Raw genomic sequence first — 18,286 nt, forward strand, 5'->3', positions numbered from 1 at the left:
AAATCTGTATAATAGAGGGTAAAAACACACGAAAGACTATATTTCACGGTCCGTGATGCATTTTTAATGGCCGAGAATTTGGTAGGGCCCTAATTATAAGCCCCATTTTTAAATCTTTGGATAAACTGCGGTCTGGAAGTAGTAAGCAAGCCCTAGCCCTTTAAACTGCTGCAGCAACATAAAGAGGGCAGCAATGGCCCCAGGGGAATACCCTGAAGTAAGAGTGTTTGTTCCCTGGCTGGCCTAGAGTTGCTGGAATGGTTCTGTGCTGGCCTCCCTATCAGCCCCCAGTGTAAGGGCATACAGGAGGTGAGGCCAGAGAGCACTGTGTCCTGGTCATTCTTATTTGGCACATCGCAGAAAGAGAGCCATTTCCGCCAGGACATAAGTTAGAGCAACCTTGATGGTGCTCTACCTTCCAGACACTATGGAGGGATCAAAGGTAACTTAAGGCATTAAGCATAGGAGTAGAGGAGGAGGTGACCAGGATAAGTGGAGGCATTTCCCATGGAAGTCTAGCTTGCTCATATTTTATTGTTTGTGTGAAGAACTGAACTCACTGACTTACTGTCCTCTGACTCTTTCAGCAAGCCCTGGCTATGTACTTCCCCCAGCTATTTTTGACTGTGAAGCCCTGGAAGCAGCACCAACTGTCAATGCTGTTGGTCTAGTTAAAAAGAAGAAAACAGGTAGAGAAAATTCCCCAAAATAATTATGCACACAGTTTGCAGTCAAGGATTCAGCAGAATTGCACAGCTGTAGCCACATCAGTGCAACCTTAGAAACAGGGATCAGATCCAGGGTCTGTACAGCCCAGTATCTGTTCTCTGACAGTGGCCAGCACCAGATGCTTCAGAGGAAGGTGCAAGAAATGCTGCAGTAGGTGGTTATGGGATAACCTGCCTCCAGGGGAAGTTTCCTCTTAATTCCCAGTAGTTAGAGGTCTGTTTAAGCCCTGGGGTTTATATCTTTCCAAAACCTATTGTATAATATTTACTAGGGCTGTAGATTAATCCCAGTTAACTCACACGATTAACTCAAAAAAATTAATTGTGATTAAAACATTTAATTGCAATTAATCGCAGTTTTAATCTCACTGTTAAAAATAGAATACCAATTGAAATTTGTTAACTATTTTTGGATGTTTTTCTACATTTTCAAATATATTGATTTTCAATTACAATACAGAGTACAAAGTGTACAGTGCTCACTTTATATTATTATTTTTATTACATATATTTGCACTGCAAAAATGATAAAAGAAATAGTATTTTTCAATTCACCTCATACAAGTATCATAATGCAATCTCTTTATCGTGAAAGTGCAACTTACAAATGTAGATTTTTTTATTACATAACTGCACTCAAAACCAAAACTATGTAAAACTTTAGAGCCTACAAGTCCACTCAGTCCTACTTCTTATTCAGCCAATCACTAAGAAGCCAGCAGCATTATCTCCCGTAAATGTAAACAAACTAGTTTTTCTTATTTACAATGTCACCTGAAAGTGAGAAATAATCTATTTTATTTTCTCATGGATTTGGTGGTTTTCTTATGGATTTGGTTGTTGCTAATGGGGAGAGATTTAAAGGGGGAACCTATTAATAAACAAACTCTTTCTCAGTGGATTAAGAGCTGTATAGGGCATTGTTACACCTTAGCCAGAAAGCCAGTACCTCCTGGCTTGAAGACACACCTCACCAGAGCCACAGTAGTGGTTTCAGTAGCACACCTTAGGCACATTCCCCTGTGCGAGATTTGTAAAGCAGCAACTTGGAGTTCCACGCACACCTTTATCTTTGCACATCCAGTTTGTGAGAGTGGTGCTGCAGTCTGTATCTAACTAGAACTCCTCACCCACCTTCCTCCTGATGGAGCACTGCTTGCCAATCTCCCATAAATGGGAATGCACAGAGGCCTTTGAAGTCACCTCTGTGCATTCAGAGTACCTACCCAACTGCCTCTCTACCTCAGAGTTCTATACAACATTAGGACTCTGGTCTAAGGAGAAAGAACTAAAGCCATTGGAGAGATCCGCTCCCTGATACAGAGTAGGGTGATGACATCATCTTCACGCAAGAATACTCATGAACTCCCTAATGGACAAAGCTTTTTAGTGAATTTCTGTAGCTCGACATTAGGAGGTGCCATATCCCACACGTGTAAATGTACAGAGGCAACTCTTGAAGAAGACGTTACTGCTAGGTAGCCTCTCTTTATAATTCTGGATCTTCTTGTTACCCAGAGAAATGTTTCATCTTATCCACAGTGACATCCTCGAGCAAGGAATATGTGCCTCTGTGTGCCTGGGGTAGTCCTTACTGAAAATGCCAAGTTCAGGGAAGACTGCAAAAGGAAGAGCAGACACTCCCAAAGTGGTGGTTAATACTGAAGTCAAACTCACCAACAGTCATAAACTGTGCTTCTGATCCCCCACACTGGTTATCGAGAAGCAAAAAATAGAAATCACACTACTGCCTTTATTGCATTCCAGTTCTCTGGCCCTCAGTCAGCACCTAGGTCCAGTACAGCGAGAAGTTATTTAAAAACTCTGCTCACATATACAAAATGTTCTTCTGACACCAAAGGGCCAGCCATGTTACCAGGTCAATATTAGTTTGGATCTTACCCAAAATACCATGTTGCTAACCAATCCTTTAGTGTCTAAAACTAAAGATTATTATAAAGAAAAAAAGAAAGAACAAGAAGAGAGTTGTTAAATGGTGAAGCGGTCAGATATATGGACTTTGAAGTCTCGGTATGTATCAGGTTCTTAGCAGTATTGGTGAGTTTGCTGGCTTGAAAGTCCCTCTGGAACACATCCACAGCTTGGATGGGTCATTCAGTCCTTTGTTGAGAGCTTGAGTTTTTAGAAAAGTTACTCCAAAGGTTAAAAGCAGGAATGAAGACAAAAAGGAGATGATGCAGCTGCCTTTTTATATCCTTTGTCATGCAGCTTGTACTTCCTGTGTCCCAAACACAAGCTTCACAGCACATGGCATTGAAAAGCCTTAGAGTTCTGTCCATAGGCATGCCCCTACATGACTTGCTGACTCATAAAGTGTAGTCCCTGGCTTTTTCAATGGGTTCATTATATAGCTGAAGACCCTTGATGGGCCATCAAACAGGTTAAGCCGTGATGCCTATCTGTCTGGGGGTGTCACCCAGAAACACAGCATAAGTTGTGAAACACAGATATATCATACATATCTATAACTCACAATATAAAAAGAAAAGGAGTACTTGTGGCACCTTAGAGACTAACAAAATTGTCAAATAAATTATGCTCAAATAAATTGGTTAGTCTCTAAGGTGCCACAAGTACTCCTTTTCTTTTTGCTAATACAGACTAACACAGCTGCTACTCTGAAACCTGTCACAATATAAAGGTGATACAAATATATAAACAAGATCATTATATTTGGCAAATCATAACATTTTCACAGATACCGTACATGGCATATCTGTCGGCTTCCTTGTAATTTTATAATATTGGTATCAACAATATCATAAAGTGTCTCCCATATTCCATACAGCATCACAGAGTCCACATCAAACATTGTGTGAAAAACTATTTTCTTTTGTTAGTTTTCTATTTGCTCCTTTTTGATTTCACTGAATGTCCCCTTGTTTTTGTGGTAAGAGACAGGGAGAATAGAAGCTTTCCATCTAACCTCTCTAGACCATTGTGATGGGATCCCTTGGGTACAACCTGAAATTGTGGGACTGCTGTGCTCCCCTTACTCTCCAGCCTGGGTTTTCTCTCACAATGGTTTGCCAGTGACAAACAGCAAATCCTTCCAGGTGCTGTTATCTTGCACGAATGCTCTCCAAGGCACTCATGAACTATACACAGGGAAACACCAGCAAATATTCCCAGCCTTACACCCCAGGAATGTACCATCTTACACTCCTCAAGACCTTTTCTTGAACAGTACAAGCTCATGAATTAGTTCGCCACTTCGTCAAAGGATAGTGGACATGCACCAGCCTTTGTAACCTGAGCAGATTCCCCATGCACTTTAGACAAACCCACTGGTAAGAATAAAACATTAAAATAAGTTTATTAACTACAGAAAGAGCTTTTAAGTGATAGGCATAAAGGTCAGAGATATTTACCTATGAAAATAAAAAGTAAACACGCATTCTAAATCCTAAACTTATAGACTAAGCAAGATTTGAATCAAACAGCTTTTCTAACCTGACTGGATGTTGGAGGCAGGTTACAGTTCTTAATACACAGGCTGAATTTCCTTCTCTGCTTGGGACAGTCTCCTCAGTTCAAAGTCTTTGTCTTCCTGGCATTCTTATTGCCTTCAGTGTAGGTGGGGCAGGAGAGAGGTGGAATCATGGTGCCATGCCACTGTCCCTTATTTTATACTCTCAATTCATGTCCCAGACATGTCCTGGTTGGCCTTGCTGAGTCACAAGAGTTGAGCAATCTCCGATTGTGTGGTGCTTGTGCAACTGAGTCATAGAGTTGAGCAATTCTTATTGTGTGATGCTTACACAACTGTCTTTTACAGAATTGTAAATACCTTGTTTACAATTCCCCTATTGATCAATGATCATTTAACGCCCGCCTGGGTATGGGTTACCACCCTTTAGTCACTGGAGAGCTAGCAGTGGGCATCTCCCAAACTCACAACATAGTATAATACCAACCATATAGCAAATCTTATACACACTAACAATATACATATTTTGACAGAACAGTGGTTTTCAGCAGATCATGAATCATAGAATCATAGAATATCAGGGTTGGAAGGGACCTCAGGAGGTCATCTAGTCCAACCCCCTGCTCAAAGCAGGACCAATCCCCAATTAAATCATCCCAGCCAGGGCTTTGTCAAGCCTGACCTTAAAAACTTCTAAGGAAGGAGATTCTACCACCTCCCTAGGTAATGCATTCTAGTGTTTCACCACCCTCCTAGTGAAAAAGTTTTTCCTAATATCCAACCTAAACCTCCCCCACTGCAACTTGAGACCATTACTCCTTATCCTGTCCTCTTCTACCACTGAGAATAGTCTAGAACCATCCTCTCTGGAACCACCTCTCAGGTAGTTGAAAGCAGCTATCAAATCCCCCCTCATTCTTCTCTTCTGCAGACTAAACAATCCCAGTTCCCTCAGCCTCTCCTCATAAGTCATGTGTTCCAGACCCCTAATCATTTTTGTTGCCCTTCGCTGGACTCTCTCCAATTTATCCACATCCTTCTTGTAGTGTGGGGCCCAAAACTGGACACGGTACTCCAGATGAGGCCTCACCAATGTCGAATAGAGGGGAACGATCACGTCCCTCGATCTGCTCGCTATGCCCCTACTTATACATCCCAAAATGCCATTGGCCTTCTTGGCAACAAGGGCACACTGCTGACTCATATCCAGCTTCTCGTCCACTGTAACCCCTAGGTCCTTTTCCGCAGAACTGCTGCCTAGCCATTCGGTCCCTAGTCTGTAGCTGTGCATTGGGTTCTTCCGTCCTAAGTGCAGGACCCTGCACTTATCCTTATTGAACCTCATCAGGTTTCTTTTGGCCCAATCCTCCAATTTGTCTAGGTCCCTCTGTATCCTATCTCTGCCCTCCAACGTATCTACCACTCCTCCCAGTTTAGTATCATCCGCAAATTTGCTGAGAGTGCAATCCACACCATCCTCCAGATCATTTATGAAGTAATTGAACAAAACCGGCCCCAGGACCGACCCCTGGGGCACTCCACTTGATACCGGCTGCCAACTAGACATGGAGCCATTGATCACTACCCGTTGAGCCCGACAATCTAGCCAACTTTCTACCCACCTTATAGTGCATTCATCCAGCCCATACTTCTTTAACTTGCTGACAAGAATACTGTGGGAGACCGTGTCAAAAGCTTTGCTAAAGTCAAGAAACAATACATCCACTGCTTTCCCTTCATCCACAGAACCAGTAATCTCATCATAGAAGGCGATTAGATTAGTCAGGCATGACCTTCCCTTGGTGAATCCATGCTGACTGTTCCTGATCACTTTCCTCTCGTGTAAGTGCTTCAGGATTGATTCCTTGAGGACCTGCTCCATGATTTTTCCAGGGACTGAGGTGAGGCTGACTGGCCTGTAGTTCCCAGGATACTCCTTCTTCCCTTTTTTAAAGATTGGCACTACATTAGCCTTTTTCCAGTCATCCGGGACTTCCCCCGATCGCCATGAGTTTTCAAAGATAATGGCCAATGGCTCTGCAATCACATCCGCCAATTCCTTTAGCACTCTCGGATGCAACTCGTCCGGCCCCATGGACTTGTGCACCTCCAGCTTTTCTAAATAGTCCCTAACCACCTCTTTCTCCACAGAGGGCTGGCCATCTACTCCCCATGTTGCGATGCCCAGCGCAGCAGTCTGGGAGCTGTCCTTGTTAGTGAAGACAGAGGCAAAAAAAGCATTGAGCACATTAGCTTTTTCCACATCCTCTGTCACTAGGTTGCCTCCCTCATTCAGTAAGGGGTCCACACTTTCCTTGGCTTTCTTCTTGTTGCCAACATACCTGAAGAAACCCTTCCTGTTACTCTTGACATCTCTTGCTAGCTGCAGCTCCAGGTGCGATTTGGCCCTCCTGATTTCATTCCTACATGCCCGAGCAATATTTTTATACTCTTCCCTGGTCATATGTCCAACCTTCCACTTCTTGTAAGCTTCTTTTTTATGTTTAAGATCCGCTAGGATTTCACCATTAAGCCAAGCTGGTCGCCTGCCATATTTACTATTCTTTCGACTCATCGGGATGGTTTGTCCCTGTAACCTCAACAGGGATTCCTTGAAATACAGCCAGCTCTCCTGGACTCCTTTCCCCTTCATGTTATTCCCCCAGGGGATCCTACCCATCCGCTCCCTGAGGGAGTCGAAGTCTGCTTTCCTGAAGTCCAGGGTCCGTATCCTGCTGCTTACCTTTCTTCCCTGCGTCAGGATCCTGAACTCAACCAACTCATGGTCACTGCCTCCCAGATTCCCATCCACTTTTGCTTCCCCCACTAATTCTTCCCTGTTTGTGAGCAGCAGGTCAAGAAAAGCTCCCCCCCAGTTGCCTCATCTAGCACTTGCACCAGGAAATTGTCCCCTACGCTTTCCAAAAACTTCCTGGATTGTCTATGCACCGCTGTATTGCTCTCCCAGCAAATATCAGGAAAATTAAAGTCACCCATGAGAACCAGGGCGTGCGATCTAGTAGCTTCTGCGAGTTGCCGGAAGAAAGCCTCATCCACCTCATCCCCCTGATCCGGTGGTCTATAGCAGACTCCCACCACTATATCACTCTTATTACTCACACTTCTAAACTTAATCCAGAGATACTCAGGTTTTTCTGCAGTTTCATACTTGAGCTCTGAGCAGTCATACTGCTCCCTTACATACAGTGCTATTCCCCCACCTTTTCTGCCCTGCCTGTCCTTCCTGAACAGTTTATAACCATCCATGACAGTACTCCAGTCACGTGAGTTATCCCACCAAGTCTCTGTTATTCCAATCACGTCATAATTCCCTAACATCACCAGGACCTCCAGTTCTCCCTGCTTGTTTCCAAGGCTTTGTGCATTCGTATATAAGCACTTGAGAGAACCTGCTGATCGCCCCTCATTCTCAGTATGAGGCAGGAGCCCTCCCATCACAGACGTTCCTGCCTGTGCTTCCTCCCGGTATCCCGTTTTCCCACTTACCTCAGGGCTTTGGTCTCCTTCCCCCGGTGAACCTAGTTTAAAGCCCTCCTCACTAGGTTAGCCAGCCTGCTGGCAAAGATGCTCTTCCCTCTCTTCGTAAGATGGAGCCCATCTCTGCCCAGCACTCCTCCTTCATGGAACACCATCCCATGGTCAAAGAATCCAAAGCCTTCTCTCCGACACCACCTGCGTAGCCATTCGTTGACTTCCACAATTCGACGGTCCCTGCCCCGGCCTTTTCCTTCCACGGGGAGGATGGACGAGAACACCACTTGCGCCTCAAACTCCTTTATCCTTCTTCCCAGAGCCACGAAGTCCGCAGTGATCCGCTCAAGGTCATTCTTGGCAGTATCGTTGGTGCCCACGTGGAGAAGCAGGAAGGGGTAGCGATCCGAGGGCTTGATGAGCCTCGGCAGTCTCTCCGTCACATCGCGAATCTTAGCCCCTGGCAAGCAGCAGACTTCTCGGTTTTCCCGGTCAGGGCGGCAGATAGATGACTCAGTCCCCCGGACTGAGCTTTCATATGACGACTTGCAAGGCACACTTTGTTTGAAATATCACAACCATATACCAATCATGAATATGGGGGTTACAGGATGCTACTTTGAGGTATAGCATGTCACAACCATGCACTATTGTATGAACTTATTATTATTATTTGTATTACCATAGCACGTAGGAGCCCTAGTCATGGACCAGGACTCCATTGTGCTAGGCGCTGTACAAACATAAAATACTTTTATCTTGACCTCTCTAAGGTGACAGTCCCAATCTTTTCAGTTTCTGTGCAGATGAGAATTTTACTAAGCTCCTAATTATTCTCATCACCTTTCTCTGAACCCTTTCTCCTTCTGCAGATAGGGTGACTAGTCCTGAACCCAATATTCTAGGTGAGGGCATTTCTATTGATTTATAGCACTGCATTATAATATATGTAGATAATAGTAAAAACATGGGGCCCAATTAAGTAAACTAGTTTTAAGAAAAAAGAAAAAGAAAAAAGAGTGGTTGGGGAAGGGACCCCAAATGTCCTGGGCCCTGCAATTTCAGGCTGTGACCCTGGCTATCTCCAATATAGTCTTTATGTAGTGCTTTGTCAGCTGCTTTCCTAAATCTGGCTAGGTTACAGCATGAGCATTCCCCTATCAGTAGCCTGGCTGAGCCCTCGCAGAGGCTCGGGTTTGGCATGGGCTATGTTTGTAAAACTGTTTCTCTTCCAGGAGGAAAAAAACAAAAATCTGAAGGCAGCAAAGACTCCTCTGCAGACCACTCACAAATGGAGGAGAATCCTGAGGGAAATCAGTCCGAAGCTGAGACCACCCAGCTAGAGAAGGTACTATTGGTAAAAGGGGCTTGTGGGGGATAAGAAAGGGGTGTGTAAAACAGAAAGCGAGGAGAGGGACTCTTAACAGTGATAGAAATCTCAGTTCAAGAGCTCAGTGCTGCTTTCTGACATGATCCTCACATCTGAGCTTGGAAAGTCAGTTTTGTTTGAGTGTCCTCTGCATATTTCTGGTCTTGTGATGCACTGAACCTTCTGGTAGTGTTTGAGCAGATTCTAAAGGTGTGGCTATCGAAGGTTGCATGGCTGTTGCCACCTAAATTCCTTCCAGCCACAGCAGCAAAAGAACGTGAACCTCTTCGGATTTCTAATGTACTCAATGCTTTTTTTACCTCTGTCTTCACGAACAAGGTCAGCTTCCAGACTACTGTACTAGGCAGCACAGCATGGGGAGGAGGTGACCAGCCCTCTGTGGAGAAAGAAATGGTTCAGGACTATTTAGAAAAGCTGGACAAGCACAAGTCCATGGGGCCAGATGTACTGCATCTGAGGGAGGTCCTGGATGACTGGAAAAAGGCTAATGTAGTGCCCATCTTTAAAAAAGGGAAGAAAGAGAATCTGGGGAACTACAGGCCAGTCAGCCTCACCTCAGTCCCTGGAAAAATCATGGAGCACATCCTCAAGGAATCAATTCTGAAGCACTTAGAGGAGAGGAAAGTGATCAGGAACAGTCAGCATGATTCATCAAGGGCAAGTCATGCCTGACTAACCTAATCACCTTCTATGACAAGATAACTGGCTCTTTGGATGAGGGGAAAGCAGTGGACGTGTTATTCCTTGACTTTAGCAAAGCTTTTGTTACGGTCTCCCACAGTATTCTTGCCAGCAAGTTAAAGAAGTATGGGCTGGATGAATGGACGAAAAGGTGGATAGAAAGCTGGCTAGATTGTCGGGCTCAACGGCTAGTGATCAATGACTCCATGTCTAGTTGGCAGCCGGTATCAAGCGGAGTGCCCAAAGGGTCAGTCTTGGGGCCGGTTTTGTTCAATATCTTCATAAATGATCTGGAGGATGGCGTGTACTGCACCCTCAGCAAGTTTGCAAATGACACTAAACTGGGAGGAGTAGTAGATACGCTGGAGGGTAGGGATAGGATATGGAGGGACCTAGACAAATTAGAGGATTGAGCCAAAAAGAAATCTGTTGAGGTTCAACAAGGACAAGTGCAGAGTCCTGCACTTAGGACAGAAGAATCCCATGCGCTGCTACAGACTAGGGATTGAGTGGCTAGGCAGCAGTTCTGCAGAAAAGGACCGAGGGGTTACAGTGGACGAGAAGCTGGATATGAGTCAGCAGCGTGCCCTTGTTGCCAAGAAGGCTAACGGCATTTTGGGGTGTATAAGTAGGGGCATTGCCAGCAGATCGAGGGATGTGATTGTTCCCCTCTATTCGACATTGGTGAGGCCTCATCTGGAGTACTGTGTCCAGTTTTGGGCCCCACACTACAAGAAGGATGTGGAAAAATTGGAAAGAGTCTAGCGGAGGGCAACAAAAATGATTAGGGGGCTGGAGCACATGATTTATGAGGAGAGGCTGAGGGAACTGGGATTATTTAGTCTGCAGAAGAGAAGAATGAGGCGGGATTTGATAGCTGCTTTCAACTACCTGAAAGGGGTTTCCAAAGAATCATAGAATCATAGAATATCAGGGTTGGAAGGGACCCCAGAAGGTCATCTAGTCCAACCCCCTGCTCGAAGCAGGACCAATTCCCAGTTAAATCATCCCAGCCAGGGCTTTGTCAAGCCTGACCTTAAAAACCTCTAAGGAAGGAGATTCTACCACCTCCCTAGGTAACGCATTCCAGTGTTTCACCACCCTCTTAGTGAAAAAGTTTTTCCTAATATCCAATCTAAACCTCCCCCATTGCAACTTGAGACCATTACTCCTCGTTCTGTCATCTGCTACCATTGAGAACAGTCTAGAGCCATCCTCTTTGGAACCCCCTTTCAGGTAGTTGAAAGCGGATGGCTCCAGACTGTTCTCAGTGGTAGCAGATGACAGAACAAGGAGTAATGGTCTCAAATTGCAGTGTGGGAGGTTTAGGTTGGATATTAGGAAAAACTTTTTCCCTAGGAGGGTGGTGAAGCACTGGAATGCGTTACCTAGGGAGGTGGTGGAATCTTCTTCCTTAGAGGTTTTTAAGGTCAGGCTTGACAAAGCCCTGGCTGGGATGGTTTAGTTGGGGATTGGTCCTGCTTTGAGCAGGGGTTTGGACTAGATGACCTCCTGAGGTCCCTTCCAACCCTGATATTCTATGATTCTCAGATCCTTAGCTAGATAAGTGCCTTTTTACCTTTTAGACTAGTTATTGTTAAGATCAGATCTCTTTGATTAATGAAAGAGAGTGTCTGGCCTCAAATTTGGATGCCTCAGGTTCTGGTGGAAGATATTCCAGCATTGAAGAGTGAAATTTTCTTGTTTGATACATAGGATGTCCAGTAGTGTTCATTCGAGTCTGACACTCATATCTAAGACCTAATCATTTCCTAAACAGTCTTCCTCCTCTTTCACATCACTTGTCACACAATATCGTCTTTCATCGAGTGCACTGTGAGTTTTGCTCTTACCATAGATTCATGGAATCTGGAGATGTCAAAACTCTCTTAGATCATCTTTTCAACCTTCCTGGGGTGAAGGTAGTATTGGTCTCTTTAGCAAATTTTCTAGTGCTTTATTCAGTCCAAAGTGGTGATGCTTTCACCACTTCCTTAGGAGACAATTCCACGCCTTCACTACTAAGAAGACTTTCCTGTTGCTCAACCTGGGAAAAAATGTGGAAGACGGAATGTGGGAGAAGTGTCTTTATTGAGCTGGGATAGTTTAGGGGGAGCAGAGGGGAGTTGGTTTGTGTTGGAGAAAATCATGCACTCAGGGAAACCCCTTGGCTGTTTTCACACGTACCAAATAATGTAGAGTCCTGTATTGTAGGACCAAAATTTTTTACATGCAGTATTCTTTACCAGAGCACAGATGTGACCATTGGCTTTATTCTGTTATTAACATTGCCATTTTCATTTCAGGACACCACTGAAAAAAAGTCAGGGATCCCTTTGGTGCAGCTGCGGAGTTATCGTGCATTCTTCCGAGAGCTAGACCTTGAGGTGTTCACCATCCTGCACTGTGGGCTGCTGACCAAGTCTATTTTGGACTCGGAGATGCACACAGAGGTAAGTGTAACAGAGTAAACTTGTACCAAGAGGGGCCAGAAGGCTGCTGCAGAGTTGTAACTGGTTCATTCTCACCGAGGGTTTGGAAGACTTAGCCTCCTCTGCTTAACTAAAATGGAGAAAATCCAATCTCATCATGGCCCATGCCCAACTGCAGAAAGTCAGTATGCTGCTTCGGGGAAGGTATCCACGTCCACACAGGAAAAGACAGGTGCTTTAGAAGGTCCTAGGACAGATAGTAACACTATAGCTGTGGCAAATAGATGTTACTTGTGCACGTCCAGCTGGTGCTCCATCTTGAGGCTCTTTCAGCTTTGATCAGTCTCAGGCTTTGATCTCTCTTACTAACCACATGGGACGTGTTAAACCCTTTGGAGCTAATGGGGATTGCAAGTCACAAACCACATGTTTTAGTGATGGCACATCACTGATGTCACATCCAAACCATTCTCAGCTACTGTCAGAACATCATGTTCACTCCAGTCACTTTCCCAACCAGACAGGACACACACAGACAGGGCACATGAGAAGAAAAAGAGAGAAGACTCTTTCCTTGGGCAGGCAAAGTATCATGTCCATGAAAGGGCAGATGGGAAAGACTGGACTGGAGGTGCATTCCCACTGCTGCACAGAGTTTTGCCCCTCATCTGCAGTGCAGTAACCAACATCAGATGAGTAGGCAGAACCAAGTCCTGGACCAGTTAGGGTATTATGGTAATACCTGAGAAACCAGAACCTTGAGATTTGATAGGCCCAACACCCATAACTTGGAATGAAAAATAAAAGAAGGCATAGAAAAGGACATACACAAAAACTGACCAGAGTAAAGACAAACAGAGTTGATTTTGTGTCACTGGGATTTATATTTCTCAGTCCATGGAAAAGTCCGAGGCTGTTCACAGCCATCCTTCCACAGTTTTCCATTAGCTCTTCTAATGCAAACCATCTTAGCTGAAAAATGAGGGAATTGACAGGAGTCTCAAAACAAAGTTCAGACAAGAGCCCAGCATGCATTGGGTAGTCCTGTAGCATGAGTTTGATTAAATTACTTCCAGGTCTTTCCCAACAGATTCAGGGTAAGAATTCATAGGCCTTAAACTTCTTAGACTGTCTCTTGGAGATATGCCAGGTCAGTTGGTCCTGTTCAGTTGGTCCTATATACACACAGCATATAGCTGCCACAGCTGTCTAATGTGTAATGGGGAATTTTGGGGATCAGTGTTACCCTAAATTGCCAAGTTTAGGTAATCCATCCTATGTATAACCCAAGATCCTGTGTGCCTACTTTTGAGGATGGTTAATGGAGATGAACATACTGAACTATTTTCTTCCTTGAAATTTTAGGCCAGAGAAATTGTACAGTTAGGGCCAGCAGAGCTTGTGTTCCTTCTGGATGATCTTTGCCAAAAGCTGGAGCACATACTGATGCCACCCGCTGCAAAGAGAGCCCCTTTCTTAAAGGTATGTACAAAAGGGAGAGGTGGGGCAAAGTGTTTACTAGCTAGAGGCACGGAGAGTGAAATTCAACCTCAGGTAGAGAGCCTGAAGAAGGCATCTGTGCTAGATTGAAGCTGGGGATACCAGTGGTGCATTGGCCTTATGTATGCTCTCTACACAGGGCTGAATTGGAAAGAGCTTCCCATATACTTAGACTTATTACAGTAGTGCCTAGGAAATGGCTAAGGTCAGAGCCCATTGTACTGGGCAGTGTACAAACAGAGTAGTAGACAGTCCCTGCCCCAAAAGCTTACCATCTAAATAGCAAGACTGACACAGGGTAGGGCAAAGGGATAGAACCTGCCAGCAGTGTGAGCCGAGGGCTGGGCAGCAAAGGGCATTAGAGTGCTGCCATTTTTAATTGTTTTTTGTTTTTAATGTTGTGGTTTAAGTTTTGTTAGCAGAGGATTTGCTAAACAGAAAGACACAGGAATGGAGAGAGGACATAGATGGGAAGGGGTGCAGAAGAAGAGGGAGGGGAGGAAAGGATGAAGGGCAGCTGGAGTGAACCTGAGGTGACGAGACTGTGAGGGACGGGGTGAAAAGGACTTGGAGCATCAATCATGTCAGTGTCCCTAGGTCCCTGCTTCAGAACCTGCTGAGGCTGCTTCTGTGTCTGCTCTGCTGGCTACAAAGTTGCTCTGGTGTGGGGAGCTGACTTTTCCCTGGAATGTGCCTGCTGCTCCAGCCCACCTGCCTGGGGGTCCCATTCATCAGGATGTGCTGAGCTATGTTACTTAGAAGGGTTAGTGACACCCCAAGTCGAGGCTGCCTGAGCATTTCCCTTTTCACGTTCTCATAACTGTCTCAGACTTGCATCTTTTAGGGCTGATATTTTTCAGGTCTGCCCGAGGGTGAATATTTTATTGTTGGAAGTTTTGAGTCCAGTTGTTTTGGAGTATGACGAGAATGAAAACTACACTCCTTTTCCATTGTGCCTTTCTTCTGTTTACCAGCTGTAGCACCGTCTTTGGAGAGGCAGACTGGCCTTGTGCTGAGACTCAGGCACTGGGTTGAGACTTAGAAGAGCTAGGTTCAGTTCCCAGCTCCGGCATGGGACATCATCCCTCTGTGATTCGCCTCTCCATCTGTCACATGGGGCTAATAATCCTCCCTTTCTCCCAACCTTTGTTTAGTCTGTAAGCTCTTTGGGACAGGGTCTGAGGCACTACATTTTGTACAGCACCTAGCACAATGGGCCATAGTCTCAGCTGGGGCCTCTAGACTCTACCATAGAACAAATAATAATAAGTTGTTTGCTGGAGCAGCGGCTTCTGTTTGGAGGAAAATTTCCTTTTGTAAGGAAGCAAGACAGATTCAAGCAGGAAGTGAGTCCTCCCCATAGGTCTCTACTGGAGTCTCTTCTCCAGTAAATGGTTTCTGGAGGCGTGCCAGACCAGCCTCCATCCTTCCCTATTCCAGAACTGTTTGGCAGAAGGAATCCCTGCTTCACAGAGGCTTGTATTATCGAGAAATAATAAGAAAACTTTACACTTTTGAATTCATTCTTTTGTCCCACCCCTTGGCCTTCCAGGTTGTCGACTTGTCCCCTTTCCTCCACCTTGTCACAAAGATCCCAGAGCTCTGGCCAGACAGACCATTGTCACATTCTCTTGGTTGGAGCGAAGGCAAGATTTCTACTCATGTTGCATTATAAAGTTGAAGCAGGTGGGGGTATGGAATTCAGCCCTATCTTAGAACTCCAGTTAATCAACAGCACTAACTGGAGGATGTGCCTGCTTATGGAAACCACCCTAACCAGTCCTTCAGGCCCCCTGCAAGGGCAAATTTATTCTGTTCACTCCGTCTAAAGGGCATGTGTTTACATATCTAAACCCAGCTAGCCTTTCTTCCGTAAAGATCTTCACAGAGGTTCTGGCACTGATGTTGCCAGGCTTCATTGCGGGAAGTACATATCTACCCTTTCCTGCATGGACACCTGACTGAGCCAGATCTGTCCTGGGTTCCTCTTAGTTTGAACAAGTCCCAGATGCCACCTTCTCAAGCTGCATCATTTGCACATAATCCTGGACATCTGGATGAAGAGGACTTTTTTTCCTCTCAACCATTTTGGGTTCTCTTATTTAGCGAGTCCCATCTCAGCTGTTGGCATAATGCCAAGGTTTTCATAACTGGTGGTGTCATAGTTACCAAATGGACTGCACCCTTGACCCCACCTGGTCTAAGTACACCCTTCCAGGTCTCAGGCTACCACTTCTCCTGGGGTGGATGTGATATTCCTCAGGGTGCAATCTGGACTGCTGCGTCCCCTTAGCTCTGCAATCTGGGATGCCTTTTACACTGCTTTGCTGGTGAACAGCAACTTCTCTAGGCTCTCTGCACACACAACCACTAGTATGTAAAATCACTCTAGCTGAATACATGAATGCTATGCCCAGCCATCCATGAATTATATACAGAGCAACACTTGCTCTGTTTCCCCAGTCCCAGCCTTGCTCTCCAGAAATGTGTCTTGCACTGCTCAGTATCCTCCTTAACAGTGCAAGCTCCTAGTAATCTGTCATTCCAACACTAATGATTATGCACCCGCCATGTTGTCCTAAGTAGAGATTCCCCAACATTTCAGTCCAAGCATATACTAGTTTAGATAAAACAATAAACCAAGTTTATTAACTAGAGAATGATGGATTTTAAGTGATCACAAGTGATAAGGCATAAAAGTCAGAATTGGTTGCAAAGCAAATAAAAATGCTAACTAATTCCTAAACTTTACTGAGGCTAGTAGGTTTAAAAGCAGAAAGATCTGTTTCACCATATGCTGCAATACAGTTCACAGGCTGAGTTTCCTTCTAGTCTGGGAATCTCCCCACTTCCCCCCAATACACATATACCTTAGTTCTGTGTTCTTCAGGTATTCGTTGATGAAATGAGTAAGGCTAAGATTTTGTCACGGATATTTTTAGTAAAAGTTAGGGATAGATCAAGGGCAATAAAGGAAAATTCATGGAAGTCATGGCCTGTCCCTGACTTTTTTGCTAAAAATATCCATGACAAAATGGGGATCTGCAGGTCCCCACACAACCTGCAGCAGGCCAGCTGTGTGGCGGCTAAGAGCTCCAGGGGGCCCCCACTGCGGGTTGGGTGTCAGAGCTCCAGGGTCCCCTGCTGCCCACAGTTGGGAGCTGCGGGGTACCCCAGCCGCCTACAGCTCCAAAGGTCTGTGGCAGCCAGGAGCTTGGGGGTTTTCCCACCGCCTGTGGTGATTTGGAGCTTCCAGGGCCCCCTCCATAGCCTGCAGCTCTCAGCCCCCGCGGGCAGCGGGGGACCCTGCAGCTCCCGATCACCACAGGCTGAAGTCACGGACATCTCTGGAAGTCACAGTTTCCGGGACTTCCACGACCTCTGTGACTAAATTGTAGCCTTAGTCATGAGCAGAGAGATGGAGAGAAGAGGTGACATGGAGGTCACTGTCTCCTATTCTTATACTCTTCTCCCCTCTATGAGGATTACTCACCCTCCACGGTGTAGACAAACAGTCCTCTGCGTACATGAGATTTGAACCGTCTTTGAGATGAAATGTAAATTACTAGTTTACATCTCCTCCCCTGCTGGTGAATGGCTGATTAAGCAGGTAATTGCCCTTTAGCACTTTGCTGGTGTGCTAATGTGTCTTTGTGTCTGAGAAATTGGTTTGTGTGTATTACCAGAATTACAACATATTTCAGTAACGATCATACAGTCAAGCTGTATAACTTTACACATAGTGTTGCTTCACACATTTCAACAGGACAATAATAATCAGCAGATTGAGTTTTCAAATTATACCTCACAAGGCATACTTTGTACAAAATATATCATAACCATATAAAAGGGGTGAACATGGGCTACAGGGTGTAACAGTGGAATCACTCAATTCTCCCATTCTCCGATTGGGTGCTGGATGGCAGGCCCTTGTGTCTCAACAGCGATCACCTCAGCAGGACTTATTTAAGAACATAAGTACATAAGAACGGCCCTACTGGGTCAGATCAAAGGTCCATCTAGCCCAGTAGCCTGTCTTCTGACAGTGGCCAGTGCCAGGTGCCCCAGAGGGAATGAACAGAACAGGTAATCATCAAGTGATCCATCCCCTGTCACCCATTCCCAGCCTCTGGCAAACAGAGGCTAGGGACACCATCCCTGCCCGTCTTGGCTAATAACCATTGATGGAGCTAATTTTTTTTTTAACCCTGTTATAGTCTTGGCCTTGACAACATCCTCTGGCAGAGTTTCACAGACTGACTGTGTGTTGTGTGAAAAAATACTTCCTTTTTTTTGTTTTAAACCTGCTGCCTATTAATTTCATTTGTTGACCCCTAGTTCTTGTGTTATGAGAAGGAGTAAATAAGGAAGTGTTATGTACTTTCTCCACACCAGTCATGATTATATAGACCTCTATCATATCTCCCCTTAGTCGTCTCTTTTCCAAGCTGAAAAATCCCAGTCTTAATCTCTCCTCATACGGAAGCTGTTCCATACCCCTATTAATTTTTGTTGCCCTTTTCTGAACCTTTTCCAATTCCAATAAAAACAACAAGGAGTCCGGTGGCACCTTAAAGACTAATGGATTTATTTGGAATTTTTTTCAATTCCA

At 45.1% G+C, this 18,286-nt stretch overlaps 1 protein-coding gene across 1 annotated transcript in view; it reads left to right on the forward strand.

Moving 5' to 3' along the window:
• The window catches only part of FANCD2 (FA complementation group D2), a 202,334-nt gene that overhangs the window by 78,272 nt on the left and 105,776 nt on the right, over positions 1–18,286 (forward strand). The window contains exons 27-30 of the mRNA XM_074958397.1: positions 588–689; positions 8,907–9,019; positions 12,049–12,195; positions 13,540–13,656. Coding sequence (XP_074814498.1) covers positions 588–689; positions 8,907–9,019; positions 12,049–12,195; positions 13,540–13,656 — 479 coding nt within the window. The remainder of the gene's footprint in view (positions 1–587; positions 690–8,906; positions 9,020–12,048; positions 12,196–13,539; positions 13,657–18,286) is intronic.

The sequence above is a fragment of the Natator depressus genome, chromosome 7 (assembly GCF_965152275.1).
Source record: "Natator depressus isolate rNatDep1 chromosome 7, rNatDep2.hap1, whole genome shotgun sequence".
Lineage (NCBI taxonomy): Eukaryota > Metazoa > Chordata > Testudines > Cheloniidae > Natator > Natator depressus.